At 39.0% G+C, this 17926-nt stretch overlaps 1 protein-coding gene across 1 annotated transcript in view; it reads left to right on the top strand.

Annotated features, from left to right (window-relative positions):
• The first annotated feature begins 1940 nt into the window (after positions 1-1940).
• The window catches only part of RAPGEF6 (Rap guanine nucleotide exchange factor 6), a 164313-nt gene continuing 148327 nt past the window's right edge, over positions 1941-17926 (top strand). Inside the window, exon 1 of the mRNA XM_070937314.1 lies at positions 1941-2473. Coding sequence (XP_070793415.1) covers positions 2405-2473 — 69 coding nt within the window. The 5' untranslated portion in view covers positions 1941-2404. The remainder of the gene's footprint in view (positions 2474-17926) is intronic.

Below are 17926 nucleotides of genomic sequence, written 5' to 3'. Positions count from 1 at the left end.
AAAGTACATCTTGAACTGGGGGGGGGGCATGCTTTTAAACTGCAGCATGATCATTGAATGTAATTTTAGTTGAAAACATGAAGAGGTTTGTCTCCTCTTGGCTTCATTTGGAAAACTTCATAATCACACATTGTTCTTTCTCTAGCCATTATTAAAGAATTGCTGTAATTGTGCTTTTTGATACTTTGACAAAGGGATCAGTCTGCCAAAGAAAATCAAGTATCCCAAATAGGTCCAGTGATAAATTTTGAAATGCAGGCGCTTCTCAACAGTCATTAGATCTCTGCAACAACTAATGAGCAGCTCGCCTCTGGAGATGTCAAGAGACCTGTGTGTATGAAAAAGTACCCTTACCAATGGTGAAATCCAATTTTTTTTACTACCGGTTCTGTGGGCGTGGCAGGGGAAGGATACTACAAAGTCTCCATTCCCTCCCCACTCCTGGGGAAAGGATATTGCAAAATCTCCATTCCCACCCCACTCTGGGGCCAGCCGGAAGTAGTATTTGCCAGTTTTCTGAACTGCTCAAAATTTCTGCTACCGGTTCTCCAGAACCTGTCAGAACTTGCTGGATTTCACCCCTGACCCTTACCCAAAAATTTGGTAATGCCCAATCAGGCTCAAGTGGAATTCATGGACGTTACGGGTTTCTCTATAGAAACCCACCCACAGAAACACAATGCTTTTAAAAAAAAACCTTCTGTTTTCTAAGAGGAACTTTCCTGGAGCCTTCAATAAACTGAAACTCTCCCGAAGATCTGCACAATAGTAATAGCCATGCACCCACCACAGTAAACTCAAAATGCAAATAAGTAGGCTAATCGGCAAAACAGGATGAGCGGGGTGCTATTGATTTAGCGAACTGACCCATGGAAAAAAAACACGTTAGGTTTCCCCAACCAGGTGCTTTCCAGATGCGTCTGGTCCACCAGCTAGCCAGCCAGCCCAGCTATTACAACCGTGCGAGCAATCTGAAAAGAAGCGGATGCGGCGGTTAGACTCGGAGGGATCTGCGGTTATCATCTCCGAGCTTTAAGTGTCCTGAGTCAACTTCCCAACATCGCAGGCTGGCAAACTCCGGAGAAAGTTGCTCCAGCGGATTGCATCACCGCTCCTGCTAGCAACCCAGGCAGGCAGGCAGGCAGGCAGGCAGGGTTCCCCCATCCCAGGTCCGCCTTCTTCTCCTCCCCTCCCCAACCCACTCCCCTGCTTTTGCAACAGCAGCGCGCTCCCCGCGGAGAAACCCGCTCCCCTCACCCCCCACCCCAAAGCAAACCCGCCTCGCGGGGCGTGCCCAGAAAGTACAGCTGAGCCCCTTTTACAAAGAGGCCCAGGGCAATTTCGTACTCCGGGAGGAGCGACTCAGCAGCGGCAGGAGGACCCCGAAAAGCTCACACGTTATAAACCCCCACCCCACCTATTAATCATCCGCCCCCTCAGGCGACGCCCCTTCTGGCTATTCGCGCCAACTGAGCCTTTTATACCCCTTGCACCCCCCCCCACAACCGTCTTGGCGAAAGGGGTGGGGCTCCCCTCGGCTCTGCCTCTCGAGCTGAATGACAGCCTGGGCCTAGCCAGCCAGCGGGCGTCTTTTGCCTCGCCACGTGACCTCGCAGCCACCGCCCCCCCGCTCCGTCTCCTGTCCGCCGCCCGCCCTTTTGCCCGGCCACCCCCCCCTTCCCAGTTGAGGCTGGGCTCCTTCCCGCGAGCTCGGCGGTGGGTGGGCGCCTTTGATTGCCTTTCGGGTGCGGGGAGGCTTGCCGCGAGGTGAGTTTCTCAGCTCCTGAGGAGGTGGCCCGGCGGCGGTTTTTTTTTTTTTTTTAAAAAACATTTTCTTCTTTCCCTCTCGCTCTCCAGCCGCACCGTCCCAGCCGGCCGGACTTGCAGGCACTTCCTGCAAGTGTGGCCGGCTGGGACGTTGCGGTTAGGGAGGCTGCTTCTCGAACCCAGCAGCGGCGAAGGGGGCGAGTTTGGGACGGAGAAAACCCGGGGCGGAGGGGAGAAAGAAACTCCGCCGGCGAGACTTTTGGGACTTTCCTCGAGAGTAAAGAAGAGTCGCAAGCCGCCCGGTTGCCGAAGAGGGACCGCGGGCGAGACGCGCGGCTGGCGGTGGATCGATCTCCAGTTCCCTCGGCTGGCTACGGCCCTCTTTTCATGAAATCTTTGAGTTTGCCAGTTGTTTGGGATTAGTTACGAAAGAAGAAGAAGAAGAAGAAGAAAGGAGGAGGAGGAAGAAAAAGAAAATCTGTAAACCAACGTCATTTTAACTCGGGGGTTTGGCTGGAGTTGAAAAGAAGAGGGAGGAAAAAAAATCGCGCTCCCGAGCTCGTGTATTGTTTTCCTTCGCCTCGCTTTCATAAACTAACTCCGAAGAACTCTGTAATTGGATAACAAGAGTAATAGGATGACATCCCTTGTAGATCCCAGGATTAAACTAGCTTTGAGGAAGAAACCATCTGAAAGAAGTCAAGAGGTAACTTACTTTCTTTCTTTTCGTGGTTTCTGCTTTTTATGACTCTTGCTGCTTGGTGTAAAAGAAACATTTCCAGATATTAATCTGCAGTGGAAGTTTATGCCTACATTATCACAAAACACACGACTGTGTTAGTTGTGGCTGCTGCGTTCCTGACTTTAATATATGGTAAAAGATGCATAGATGTTCTGCAATAGGACAAACATACTTTAAATTTAGAAAATTATATCGATAGAGACCAGAACTTTTGTCATTTTGCAACTATTGTGAACTTTAAAAAAAAATAGTGTGCCTGATGCCTTTTTAAAAACATGGTTTTAACTCGTGCACTTTGTTGAGTTTTATAAAAATGAGGCATGTAAAATCATTACATTTATGGTAAGTTAAAGTCCTCTAATACTATAGAATGGATGTGTTGTTGAATGACATTTAACAATTCTAGGAAAATTGCATATTTGAATAGGAAGGTACTCATATATGTGTCTGAAGTAGGGAGTACAGGGGTTGCAATCAGTAAGAACAATCTAAATGTCTTGTTGCTGCTTCTGATTTGCAGCGTGGAAGAGGGCAAGGCGGCTTTCCATCCACTTTGTTTAAAAAACAAAAAGCTCTTTCTCAGCAGTGGGTGGTAAATTTATTCAGCCCAGCTCTTGAAGTAATCTGTACTTACTAGGTGTGTGTGTTTGTTGGAGAGTGCAGTTTATGAAAATGGTCTGATTCTACCTTTGTAATACTATCAACTCTCCCTTTTAGGATTTTGGGGGTTGTGTTTTTTTTAATCTTAAAAAGAGCAAAATTTGAAGACTGATGATGGTCAGAAAAGGGCATTTGCTGTCGGATTTATGCTACCAAATCAGACTCTGTCATTGTTATCACTTGAAGAACTCAGAAAATCCTTTCTCTTCTGTTGTAAGCTTCATCCTTTGGGTTGTAGCATTGGAGTCTTATGATGCCAATATAAATTGTTTTCTAGATAGATAAATATAACTTAATAAGTATGATTTGGTTAAAAATACTAATGGCCAAACAGCAGAAATTTGCATTCTCAGTAAGCAAAGAATCCTAAATAAGATCCTTTTTTGAAAATCTGATCAAATAGGACACATTAAATACTGGTGTTTCCATGTTTTCCTTTCCTTAATACTTCAATATTCTGATTTTAAAACTTAGCATTAGATTCCTTCTTTTTAATGCTTCTTACTATTTCCAAAATAGTCTTTTTGGAAATTGTACTTGGGGGAAAAATATTGAAGATATATAATCTTGCTTGTTTTGATTTTATCATTCTGGATTTTGAGGATGAATGTTACAGAATTTGAATAAAATATAATTGCATGAAATAATCTAGAAGTCCAAACATAGATATTTAAACAAAACAAATCAAACCAAGTCAATTATAATTCTAAAAGCCAGAATTAAAACATTAAGCTTTGTCTTATTGAAGATATATATTCTTTTGTGAAAGTTATCTGACTTCATGGCATCAAATCAGGTTGGGCCTTTAAAAGTTGTTGAATTGTCTTTTTAATTTGTTTCTGGTTTAACTCATATAAGTAAGAATGTTCTAGGAAATTCTGATTTAACACAAACTAGGTATTTCATATTAAAGAGCACTAAGTGAAGAGAAAAGCACATGAGAATACTCTATTCTGACACATGTTTACCATTTCATATTTTTTTAAGGAAAGGATTATAAAATATATCTTCCCTAGTGTAAATAAAAGTGTAATTTTACCAATGTTAGTAAGTAGCAGCCATATGCATTATGATTCATCTTTACTGAACCCAGTAATACTTCTGAGATTCAATCCAGAATTGATGTCCCAATATATTTTAAGAAATAGAAAATGCTGATCTAGATTCCGAGTATGTTGAGGCAGACTTTTCAAACTCTTTTACCTATATTGTTTTCTATCGAAATCACTTTTGTGAAAAAGTTTACTTTGAGCAGTATGCAATCCTAGTTTATTAATTGATTGTTTCAAATAAAAAGGCAGTAGTCATACTTGCCTGTTAAAAAGGTAGATTTCCCCTGTCCAGTCGAGCTATTTAAACATTTAAAATAAGTACTTTTCAATGTGCAGAAGCATGAATAAGGCACCTCCTGTTAAAATAACTACCACATATCTTTTGCAAGACTTGGGGGCAGCTGTGTTGAAAGTAGTAGTCACTTGTCTCACATGTGCCTGTTCCTGTGTGTTGTAAAGCACCTCTTTCTAATGGTTTGCAGAGGCCTAGTGCTTGTAATAAGGTTCACACCTCAGGGCACTTTCTTTCCAACTGGTATCTTAGCCAATTTTGGAATGCTATGCAGGCATCATTTCAGAGTTTGGGTTTCGATGTGAGAGTATTGATGTGTGAACTGATAAGGAACAGAGTCATTTTGCCAATATTTGATATCAGTCCTTTTGTTTCTAAAATGAATTTCTTCTATAAAATGGAAAAGAGCCACAAAAATAAAAATGCTGTTACAGAAATGCCTGTACTTCTCTAGCCTCATCTCACTTTTCAAAAGAAACTAATCATTGCTTAATTTGCTAATCACTAGAAAGGTTGCTCAAACTCTACATAATGCTTTGTAACATGCAGAAGTGTGCCTAAATTACCCCTTTTAGGATTGCATCCTTGCATCCTTTCCAAGTTCATACTGCTGCTTCAGGAGCAAATCTTGAATGTCATTGTATGCATGTGCATGTACAGATAATTTCATTTATAGATGCTCCCATAAGTTCTGAAAGATTTATTTCAAAGAATTTGAACATTGTTATTAGTTTGTAATTGCACTTTATGACTAACCCAGGTACACTAACAAACTAAATAGTCGTGGACTTACAATAGTTCATTTAATGACTGTTCAAAATTACAATGGCAGTGAAAAGAGTGACTTTATGACCCTTTTTCACACTTATGACCATTGCAGCACCCCTTGGTCATGCAAAATTGGGATGCTTGGCAGTTGGCCCGTATTTATGATGGTTGCTGTGTCCTGGGGTCATTTGATCACCTTTTGCAACCTTCTGATAAAGTCAGTAGGGAAGTCAGATTCACTTAACAACAAACAGGTTACTAATTTAACAACTGCAATGATTCACTTAATAACTAGAAAATAGCAAGAAAAATCATAAAATGGGGCAAAACTCATTTAACAAATGTCTCACTTAGCAACATAAATTTTGGGGTCTATTGTGGTCGTACATTGAGGACTGCATCTCTAAATGTGCATATATTTCAATACACTTTATATGGACACAAGATAGTTGTGTTCTGTGTCCTTAATAGGATTGCTGGAAAGAAAGGGAAGACCTACAACCAGGAACTTGCACAATGTAAGAAAACTGATAGCAATGTAAAGGAGTCAGAAATGACCATTGTTTTAACAGAATACAATAATAAGATTTTAAATCATTGTAATCATTGGAATACCTGTGACACAACAGATAATCCCCCTTTTGCTGTTACGCAATTATGCATAATCTTAGTAATTTATGAAAAATTTATTAGCAAATCAAATTCAAATATAGACCATTGACCATTCTGCACATTTGTTAGAAATATAGGCTGCTTAAATTTTAATTATTTGAGTGTAATCACACAAAAGTCTACTAAAATTAGAATTCAGAAACTGTCTGAATTAAGGTTTAGTTTTTTGTTCTCTTGCCTCTCAGTTGCTCCACTAATATGCACTATTGTTAGAGATACTGGAGATAAGATATTTGATCACAGTACTGCCAATGTAGTGTGATTGTCTCTTCAGTTACTCTCGTGTAATATAGTAATGGTGGCAGGATGCTGATGGTTTTGCCTTACCATTGTTTACTTTTGAGTTTATCATAGCAACATTGGTAGGGTGGTTAGTATCAATTTATTTCCTTTTGGGTGAAGTGGAGAAAAGATTATGGTTGTTTTTCTATGATCTGTAGTTGTGGGGGAGGGGGGAATATTTATTGAATACATTTTTTTATGCTCCCATCACAATCAGCTGGGAAAGTAATGTTTGACTCAAATCGATTTCAAATCAGTTTACAACTGTTTATGGAGGGATTAACAAATGAAAATAGAATAGTGAATGTGCTCTTAAACTGTTCAAGGTTATTTTTTAATATATAATCTATGACATCTTGCTGCAGAACTCTAATAAACATTATTTTGCAGAAACCTTTTTGATGCAGTGCCAATTCTTAACTATGCAGAAATGCATAAAATTGTCCAACTTTAACAGCTGTCCAGTTATTACATCACTGAGTTATTAAACTTGTTATTTGGGATTCTTATTTGTGTTAAAATTTAGGTTCTGCCATTCTCAACAATGGCTTATAGTTCATTTGGAGTACTACAGGATAGCTATAGTTTTAAAGCCTTAGGCTTAGGTGTAGTGGGGTATGGTTCAGGCAGGCAAAGGGAGCAAAATGTTTTGTTTTCTTCTGTGTGAATAGGTGCTGATCTTCAAAGCAGCTAGGATAGAAACATCAGATTTTCTGTCTGGGGCTGGCGCTCAATCCTCCTGCCCAGAAGCCTTGGGAAAGCTAATAAGATAAAGCTGGCAGGGAAACATATGGAGAAACATTAGGGGTGTTTGATTTTTTGTTCAGTGCTGCTTTCCTCAGTTCCTCAGCTCCCATTTTATGTCCCTTAATTGTTTTTGTTTTGCTGATTGCAGATTAATAATTCCAATTTTTATATGTTGACTTTGTTTTGGTGCATCCATGTCAGTCTTGAACCTTCCTGGTGATTCCTTGGATTTGTCCTTGTAGTTTTCTTGGGAAGATTTTGCTGTTGTCTGCTTCTTAGGGCTGGGACAGAGTGATTGACCTAAAGTCACCTAGCTAGTTTTGTGCCTAAAAACAGATTAAAACTCATAGTTCCCTTTTTCTAGCTGATGTCTTAAGCCCTACACCGAACTGGTTCTTTATATGTTGATCTAGCCATTCTATAATTTGGTGGAACTATTTTATTTTATTCCCCAAATCCTTTTAGTGCAGATATTAAAATAATATTATATATGCAATGTTAAAATTACATTTGTAATACCTCTATGGGCCCTAGGACTGTGTGAGTCTGGTAACTCTGGTAAAAAGGGGAAAAAGGTGAAGGGATAAAAACAGAAAGGTTGAGCCATTGATTTAAAAGCTTATTCCTCAAGAAGGGGAATCTTCTTTTCTACCCCTGTGAGATTTCAGTTAAGACATGGGTCCCCAACTCCTGGTCTGGCAGCCCAGTACCAGTGCAAGGCCTGTTGGGAACTGGGCTGTGTAAGTGGTGGGAGCATGTTAGAGTGCAAAGTTCTCTTTGTGTAAGTGGTGGGCACGCCAGTGAAACCATCCTCTGCCCCCCCACCGATGCCGCTGCCAGTCCATAGAGCCAGAAAGATTGGGGACCGCTGAGTTAAGGGATGCATCCTCCAATTCCAGGAATTGATAGCAGCCAGCAACTTCACCAGCTGCTCCAGATGGATTTCTTTCACCTAAGCCTCAGAAATTTGGCAGGTCTGGCTTGGAATTACCACCCTATTAAATTATTATTAAGGGGAGGTTACAATTTTAAAACAAAATCAACTTAAAAATTAAACCTAGATTAAAATTAACATCATGACTAATACTAAAATTAACACTGAAAAACCAGGAAAAGCAAGTTTGACTTTACAGATTTTTTAAAAAGCAAGACTGTCAACACAGCTCCAGATAGAGTACACTGTATAGCTTGGAACCATTATGAGAAAAGTCTCTGTTATGTGTGCCAAAATGATGGGTCTGTGGCAGCAAGGGCATATTCAAATAGCAGGTTATAATAATGGTCAATTTCATAGCATAAGAGGAGATTGTTTAAATCAGTGGTTCCCAATGTGGGGCCTACGCCCTACAGGGGGGCAATTTGATTTTTAATGGCAATTTGGAACCTTGTTAAAACCAAGTTAATGGCCTTTTAGGCTTCCTCCGCATGAGTAGAGTTCACTTTTTGAATAGTAAGAATTATATGTCACGGGAGGGCATCAGAATTTTAGAAATGCTTAGGTGGGGCATGGCCAAAAAAAGGTTGGGAACCACTGGTTTAAATAGTAAGGCCTAATATTTAGGGATTTAAAGGTTAATGCAGTGCCTTAAACAGTATGCAGTAAGCAATTGGCAAACTCTGAAAGCCTTTCAATATAGGGATCATATAATCCCTGTACCTTCCACTAATTAAGCAGCCTAAAATTAAAGATTCTTTTATGTCAGGGTCATCTCCTGATTGACTTTATTGCTACATCATGCTAGGGAACAATATGGAAATAATTTATCATTACTTTCTTCTGAAATCTTTTTCCAGAATTGATTTCCCATACACAAGTGCAAATGAGGCTCAGCTGATTAGCTTCTAAGTCCAGACTACAATATGTTATGATCTAGTTCTGTGATGGCGTGCCCTCTGTCCGGGCATGCCAGCCATCGCCCAGCCCAGCCCAGCTCCACCGCGCATGTGCGTGCACCTCCCACCGGCCAGCTGGTCTTCGGGTCTCTGCCGCGCATGTGCGGGGCCTTTCCCGATCTCTGCAGGTTTCACCCTCCGCAGCAGAAATGCAGGAGAAAGCTAGTGCGCTCTGCGGGGGAGAAACTGAGGAGGTTGGAGAAGGCACAAGAGGCAGAAATGCAGGAGAACCAACCTGGAAGCCAAAATGGGGGCCAGGTGGGGCGGCGTGCATGCGTCAGGAGGCGCATGTGCAGAGAATGCGTGCACGTGTGCAGGGCCAGAACGCATGTGTGGGGGGGCGCTTGCCTTGCATTTTGGGGATTGGGGCACACGCTTTGGGCACCCAGCACCAAAACCATCACTGATCTAGTTGCTTTATTTTGTATGAATTACAACTTCCGGACACTTCCTAAAGCATGATTCAGAATCAGATGAACTCCAGATGTGGTATAACTAAGTCATAGCAAACTGTTGTCAAATCTGATCAGTTGAGGAAACGGCTTTAACATAACTGCATAGATCAATGGTCTGGGTTACAATTAATAAACTTTGGGTACTCTTTTCCGGACATGGCATCAGCTTTCAAGTGAAATTCAAGGTGCTGATAATTATCTATAAAGCCCTTTATGTTTGGTAGCAAGATATCTCCACAGGCACTCTCTCTAGCCACCAGGATAAATCATGTCTTCTGTAAAAAAACCTGATTGCAAACCCCTGTTTCCAGATATTCAGAGGTTTGTAGCTGCTGCCTATATTACAGAACAGTCTCCTACATGAAGCAATTCTAGAGGGTCTGTGGTTATGGATGATGCCTTGGTTGGATTTGTAATTATATTATGATTATTATATTTTAAAATTTTCCATGGACTTTTTCTTATACTTTACTACTGTGAATTGCTGAAAAACTCTACTGCAGTAAACAAATGAGAGTAAACTACATGGAACTTAATAAAAATTGCTATCACTATCACTATCAATCTTTAGAATTATATATATAGGATACAACAAAGACAAGATGCAAAATAGAGCTATTTTCATTGTCAGAGGTTATTTTATTATTCTTGTTATTGTTATTATTAGTCACTTATCTGGCCATACTCAAGGCAGCTTGTAATAATAAAAAGAAAGAAAAATGAAAGGTGTATAAACAGAAGAGAAGTAAAATAATAGAACAATAAAATAATGACAGTGGAACACAACAAGAATAAACACATCAATATGATAACCAAAAAGACGGATGGGAGGAGAGCAGAGAGAGAGGAGGCTGGGGCGGATCTTACCTTAGAGTATAAGATGTTCCAAAGAGCAGGTGCTGCAGCAGAGAAAGCTTTTCTGGATCCCTACAGTTGGAGTTCTTTCATTGACAGGATCAAAAATAGGCCCCCTCTACCAGCACAAGTAGAATGGGCTTCTAATGGGATGAGGAGTCCATCAGGTATCCTATACCTATGCCACTAAAGGCTTTAAGGATAATAACACCTTGAACTGCACTAGGAAACAGATGAGAGTATTATTACGCTCATTAATATATGCTTCAGCAACTCTTGGCATGTTGCTGAACTATAACTTTTGTTCTGGTTTATACCTATTGAGACTGTGAGGCGTTGGAATCTGAAGCTGAGGTTTGTTAAGTTCCCATTATTTACCATATATAAATACAGTCTTGATTCCACATCGTTTTCATTATGTTTCTGCCCTTGTTTATAAGGGTGTGGTATCAATTTGAACTAAGGGATTTTTTTAAAAAAATACTTTGTTGTTTGGAACTACTGTACCTCCCCATGCAAAGAAATGGACTGTGACCTTTTGTAACTTTGTTGAATTACAATCATTTCTTAATGAGTAGGGTTATAAATCCTAATATGAAAACATATTTCTTGAGAGGGCTGTGCATATTCCTTTTTGTGTGGGGGTATTTGGGTAAATTGTTCTGATGCAAATTTTGAAAATAATTTTGCATTGGGTTTTTAAAGTAGTGCATGAACAAACCAAATTGAGCCACAGTAAGTAAACCTCTTTTCTATAAATTTCAAAATAAAAGGGAATGCAGTTTTCAACTGTTTAGTTTTCGGAGCAATCTAGTGGGAATAAAGCTCAAATTGCATAATATAATCTAGGATATCCTGGGTATCAAAACCTTTATTTTTGTTAAATCCTGTTAAAATATATTTGCTGGCTTGTTACACGTGTATGATTCTTTTGTCCTTTAAAATGATGGAAGAATATTAATGAAATAGTTCACATTGCAACTGTTCTTTGTCTAAACCATTATTGTTAATTCTCATTTACTATACAGCGTACCACGCAACCAGATTCTTTAATGATAGACATTTTTTAAAAAGGCAGCAATAACATTCTTGCTGACAGCGTAACAAAGGGCCTGTTGTTCTGTTGCATAGTTCAGCCAAACAGAAGAAAACATCTGCTTCTTGTTTCCAGAAATAACTGGTATTTGAAGTAGAATTTTTTTCAAAGCTTCCAATAACTTTTTTCCATATATTTTGTAGGTGCAATAAGGCTTAGTTCTTGTTTTCGTAAATAAAGAAAACTTCCCATTGTTGAATAAATCTGATGAACTTTCATTAACTACCTATGCAAAGAGAATGCAAATGTCTACCTCTGATTTTTCCTTTCTCTTTTTCACATAATGTGAAGGAAAATATGGCTGGAAAATTCAGGATCATGCTCTTCCTAGCCTTTTCCCACGAGTGCAGCGTCTGCTTTTTTGACCATTGAATGCCACTTTGCATGATCAGCTGTGTCTCTAGGGCGCAGGCCCGCGGCTTGCATATCTTGTTGATAGTGTCTTGCCATCTCTGTTTTGGGTGCCCGTGAGGTCGCCAGCCATTGACTTGTAGTTGGTAGGCAGTCTTGGCAATGGTGGAAAGTGCTGCTCTCAGGACATGTCCATACCAGCAGAGCTGGCCTTCTCTCATCTTCTCTATAATTGGTGCCACACCAAAATGCTGTCCCAATGGTGTCATTTGTGATGTGGTTAAGAAGGGAGATGCGCGATATGAAAATATGCTTGAAAATTCAGGATGATTGCCTTTTATTATTCAACTTTGCCCATTGGGGAAAAAAACTCTTTGTTATCAGATTTACCTATTTAGGTAATTATTTTCCATGACTAATGAAGACTGAGAGGTTGGTGAGTTATGGCACAGCTTCGTTATGAGCATTGCTGTAACCTTCTGAAAATAATTATCCTAATAAGAAACATTGATTTGTTATGTGACAATTCGATATTTTAGATGCTCTTAGCAACTGGCTCTGGAGCTTTGTATATATCCAGAGTAATGGAGGCGCTTTAAATCAGGAATACAGAATGCATAAATGAAAATTGTTCACTTGTTGAGGTCATTTGTAGAATTTCCCTAACAGAAGCTGCAGATTTGCCTAGCAATTATTTACGGTCCAATTTGTTTGAAGTTGCTCCATGTTTTTGAGTGGGTTCCCTTTGCTTTAAGAGGGCTGATGTCCTTGTTAGAGTTTAAAAAGAACCTAAAAAATAGTTTGGAAATGGCTTAGTACTTTTGTTTTAATTTAAATTGTTTAAATATGTTTTGATGGTAAATATTTTAGCTGTAGGCCCCCTAAATCAATCAGAAGGGGTAACATTATCATTTTTTAAAAATTAAAACTTTCAGTCTGAATTAATTTAAGATTTACTGTACTTTGTATCAGTATGCTCTTACATGGGCTCTTTGCTTTTTGTATTCTTATACATTTTCTGAGCTGGCATTAATATTTTTGAGAATTTTTTCCCCAAAACTACTACTTTTTTAATTACAATATGGCACATCTTTTAATATAAAATTCAATATTAATTCTAATTATTTAATTGTCTATGTGTAGATGTACAAACAGCTTTATGAAGGACCTGGGATAAGTAGATGTTGTTTGATGGTATTGTAGGATATAAGCTGTTTCAAGAGAAATTGCTTTTTTCAATTGACTGATGGTGATTTGTTAATGCTGATGGTATTGAAATGGCGATTTGGTTATCTTGGGATTGCACCCAAGAGGTGCCTATTGGAACTATCTTTGCTTTCTTTTGCCACAGTTGTTATATTTCTATTTGCAGGTCTTGGTATTTTGTAATTTTCTTCAGTTCTTTTCTCTTCTGCTATCTCTAGCTATTGCAACATCCACTATCCAGACTATTGGTCATTCTTATCAATGATTCTTATATCTGGAATATTATGTGGCAGATGCTTGTCTATTTGAATTTAAAATTTCCAGAACACTTTAGTGTCTTATTTTCTATTACTTTGTCTATTTTGTGGACACACTAATTCTTGCTTGCAGGCAAATCGTGTTTCTTGCAGTTCCAATGCGTTATTATTTGCTACTTTGTCATGCCATTGTTTGTAGTCAGTCTGTGTGATCTTCTTGTAGCAGCTAACTAGGTGGTCCATTCTTTCTTCAGCTTACTTGCAGAGGTGGCATTTGCTGTCTGTTGCTGTCTTCTCAATTCTGGCTTTGAATGAATTTATTCTTAAGGCTTGGTCTTATGCAGCTGGTTTTAGCCTCTCTGTCTCTTCAACTTTCCAGCTCTTAGCCATTCCCAGATTTTTTTATTATCTGATTTGATTTGCCTGCTAGTTCTTTCTTTCTTTCTTTCTTTCTTTCTTTCTTTCTTTCTTTCTTTCTTTCTTTCTTTCTTTCTTTCTTTCTTTCTTTCTTTCTTTCTTTCTTTCTTTCTTTCTTTCTTTCTATTTCTCCATTCTTCACATGGTCTATTTTGTTGTCCAGTTTGGTGTTTCCAATACTCAGCGTTTCTGACATTAGCTTCACCACATCTTCTTCACTGTCTTTCCATGAGTCAGTGTCCTTTTTTCTTCTTCAGCTGTCTGATGTACTTGCAACATTCCATGCCTTGGTAAGTAGAGTCTGTCAATATTGCTGCGTGGATGAAGGGCATGATTCATTGCCCTTATTATTCTGGCCTTCCTATCTAGGGCTTTTATTTCTAATTAAGTCCTGTCCACTGCTCCAATTGTATATCTAATGACTGAAATTGCCTAGGTGTTAATTGCCTTGGTGGTATTTTGTCCACTGCGTTTGTGCTTTAAGCTGTTTTTCACCCTCATCATGTATTCACTTCTTCTTGACATCAGTGTACTTGATGGTGTTACTTGAAGGATGCCTAGGTAGAGATTGTCTTCAACCAGACTCTTGATGCTATTTGTTTGATTTGATGTATTTTGATTGCTTTAGATTTCACTATTTTTCCCCTGTAGGTGGTGAGGGCGGTACACTTATCTAGTCCAAACTCCATTGCAATATCTTGGCTGAACATAAGGACAATATTGAGCAGGCATTTTACTTCAAATAGTGTTTTCCCATACAGCTTCAGATCATCCATGTAAATGAAGTAAGATAGTCTGGTAGATGTTTTTGATGTTTGATAGCTATGGCCTGACTTGTTCAGTATTGTTCACAGGTATCAGTGCAATGACAAACAGGAGTGGTGATAGTGAGAACCCTTGAAAGATTCCTCTCTTGATATTAACCTTTTCCAATCTATTATCATTGACCAACAAGTTTGTTTTGCATCGTGCCATTGATCTTTGCACAAAGCCTCTGATGTTCCTATTGCCTCTTGTTATTCCTAGGCATCTGATTATCCAATCATGTGACAGGGAGTCCAGTGCAATTGACCTGTAATTACCTAGTGCTGCCCTTTTTGTTGGATCTTTCATTATCAGGTTTTGCCAGATGTTAACCAATCTTCAATTTCATCTTCTTGAAGTATGTTGTTAAACTGCTTGGCAATGAATCAGTCAGATGTTTCAATCAAAAACCATTCATTTATATTATTTCCACACCGCTCATCTCACCTACCTGTTGTCTTCAGCTGGTGCTGACGAAAAGGCACCAGTTTTCCTTTCCCTTTTGTCCACCATTTCTGCTGCTATTATAGGGTGTTATTTCAGCTTCCTTTTTTTTTTTTTTTATCCTTGTCCAGTTCCTTAGTCCAAGCTGCATTCATGTTGTATTTCTTTGGGTTGCCCCATAGCTTAGCATTCCCCAACCTTTGTGGCTTGGCGGCCCAGCTTGTGGGGAGGTGAATTTGACCACGTGAGCAACGGGCTGGCAGGCATGCATGTGCAGGTCAATTTGTGTAAGTGGTGGGCAGGTGCACACACAAATGTGTGTGCAGCTCGACTTCTGCAAATCAAGCTGCGCTTGCGCACATGCCCCAGTTCCAAATAGGCCACACCCTGGTATTAGGCTGCAGACCAAAGATTGAGGACCTCTGCCATAGCTGCACCTAGAACTGCACTCTTTTTATTTTGTCAGGTGTTGATTGCAGTCTCTCCATTGATGGATCGATAGAAACATTATTGATGCAATTAAAATTGGAAATTCTGCTTATAATGTGCAGAACTCCATAACTGCTGATCTGCTTGGCTTTAATTTTTATTTGCTGTTTTTTCCAGTGCTTTCTTGTTTCTAGGTAATATTTCTTGATCGGGTACTTGTCTTGTTCTTCAGTTTCTTTTCTTGCACCTGTACGAGCTTGCTTGCGTCTGATCATGTTGATCTTATTTTCCAGCCTGATCTTCCATTTTGGTAGTGCACTGTTTGGTTTTTTTTTTTCTTTGTTGATTTTGCATCCCACTTATAAATATTTGTGTGCAATCACACTTGCCCAGTAAAGTATTCTATTATATTCTAATTGCAGCCATGCTGGACATTAGTTGATACGTTTCTTGCAGTGAACTGGTGCTTGCATTTGATATTACAGAATTGACATATTTTAATATTTGTGCTAGCTGTTTCTTTGGAACAAGCTTTGATGCAGGCAACCTTATTGTATTCTTTTTATGCTATTGTAGATGCTCAGTTATTGTTTGTTTCAATTTTTTTTGTTAGAGGGGTTTGGAAAGAAAAGAAGCCTGGCTTGGGAATGAAAAATGATTCATTAAATGTGATGGCTTCCTCTACTATTGACTCTTCTTGGTTTGCCTTTGTAGTCTGACCTACATTTGGTAAGACTTCAATTTCTTTGCCCTGGATAGATCATTGCAATTCTTTCAATTCTGTCCCTCTGAATATTTTATTTCATGTTATAAATCAATGTTGATTTGCTAGTCTCTGTTCTGTTATTTCTGATTCTGGATGTTGTTCTTTACAGAACTGGTGCATTCTTTTTAGATATCTTCTTGTCTTTGGATTTGATTTTTAATAAAAGATAATTATTTCTTTGTGCAAATATACAAAGATTGAAAACAACTTTTCTTCCAGTCCTGCAGTTGTTGGCTCTGAATCCCAAATATTATTATTTGATGTGCACTCACAATTGTATTAAGTCAGGGGTGTCAAACTCAAGACCCGCGGGCTGCATCCGGCCTGCGGGGTGCTTAGATCTGGTCCACGGGGCTGTCCTGGGAACAGCAAAGGACTGACCCGTGGTGTGGTGTGTCTGCCAGCGTGTGCCCCTCCTGGGCTCTGTTTTCACTGGTAGAGGGCTAGCAAAACAAACTACAAACAAAACAAGAGGAGAAATGTTTTGCCTTTTGCATTTGAAGAATGCAAGAAGGGACAGGAAAGGAGAAAGGGAAAGAGGAAAGACAAAGAAGGAAAGATGGGAAGAGAGCAAGGAAGGAAAAATAAGGAAAGGGGAAGGAAGAAGAAAGGGAGAAGGAAGAGGGAAGGAGAAGGAAGAAGGAAGGAAGGTAGGATGGATTATAATGAGAGTGACGGAGGGTCTGAGGGAAGTCCTGCCTTTGCATTTGGCCGCCACAGGTGCCCCCTGATACAAGTGACATCGAGCTGGCTGGACCCTGGCCACGCCCACCCCAGCCCCAGAGATCAAACACAATCCTGATTCGGCTCTCAATGAAATCGAGTTTGATACCTCTGTAAGCTCTGTTAAAGCAAGTTGTCTCTAACTGTTATTTCAATTGAAAATAAAAACTCTCCAGGGAAAGTAATGCAACTTCCCTTCTCAGCAATGTGTTTGTAATCATGACACACTTCCTAATAACCATGCTTCTGTCTGGGCTACTGAGTTTATGTCTCAGTCTTAAGTATTAAATCTTAATTATATTTATCTCTTATTTTAATGCATTTTGAACTTTTCTTGCTCATGGTCTCTCGACTATTGATTAGAATCAATTAATTTCAACAAAAGTGCCAAAGAATTTTATTGTTCTTAACACCTAGCTGCTGTTTATTTAGAAGCCTTTTTTCTTCTACCATAAATTGCTAAAGAATAAATACAATACAACAAATTATGCTCATGTTCAGGAAATGTAAATAATTTTATCCTTTTTTCCATATATATATATATTTATTAATATATCAAAATATAAAATACAGAGATACAAAGAAAAATGAAAATAATGAGAAAAAAGGGAGGAACAGGGAAAAGGAAAAAAGTGTAGGGTAAAAGGAAGAAGAAAAAGGAAAGCATTGACTACCGACTCTTTTTGGCCCAATAGAATAAGGTAATAACATACAACCTCAACTTTTTACTTTTATATAATAATATATACTAGCCATTTCTATAACAGCAACCTATCTAATCGGCAAAATCCAAAATCAAAGTGGTTTTTTTTTGCACTTCAAGCAAATTTCAACCTTTTCTCAATTGAGATGTAAACTGAGTAATACAGTATGAATTTCAAAAGTAATTACATTCAGCAGGTAGAAACATGACCAAGTTTCAGTCTTTTATTGTCATAGTGCACAAACTCTTAATGTCTTCTCTTAAAGTAATTAGTATTCAAGTTAGAGAAACTTCTTGGGTATTTAAATGTTTGAGACTATGTTGCTTCTCGTGTAGAAAAATAAATAGAATGATCTTGGTTTGGAACGTTCATTAACTTATTTTTTGAAAATACTTATAGAGAAGGGACTATAATGACATTTACTTTCCTCACTTGATATTGCAGGTAAAGATCCACTTTAATCTGGGGGGCGGGGGAAGATTAGTAGCAGTGTTTTAAACAAGCAAATTTTATTAAAAGACACCTCACGTCAGATGTAATGGAG

Source organism: Pituophis catenifer, unplaced genomic scaffold (assembly GCF_029215685.1).
Source record: "Pituophis catenifer annectens isolate HBS135680 unplaced genomic scaffold, rPitCat1.0.hap2 SCAF_2, whole genome shotgun sequence".
Lineage (NCBI taxonomy): Eukaryota > Metazoa > Chordata > Lepidosauria > Squamata > Colubridae > Pituophis > Pituophis catenifer.
The sequence above is the reverse complement of the archived record's forward strand: the minus strand, read 5'-3'. Positions and strand labels throughout refer to the sequence as shown.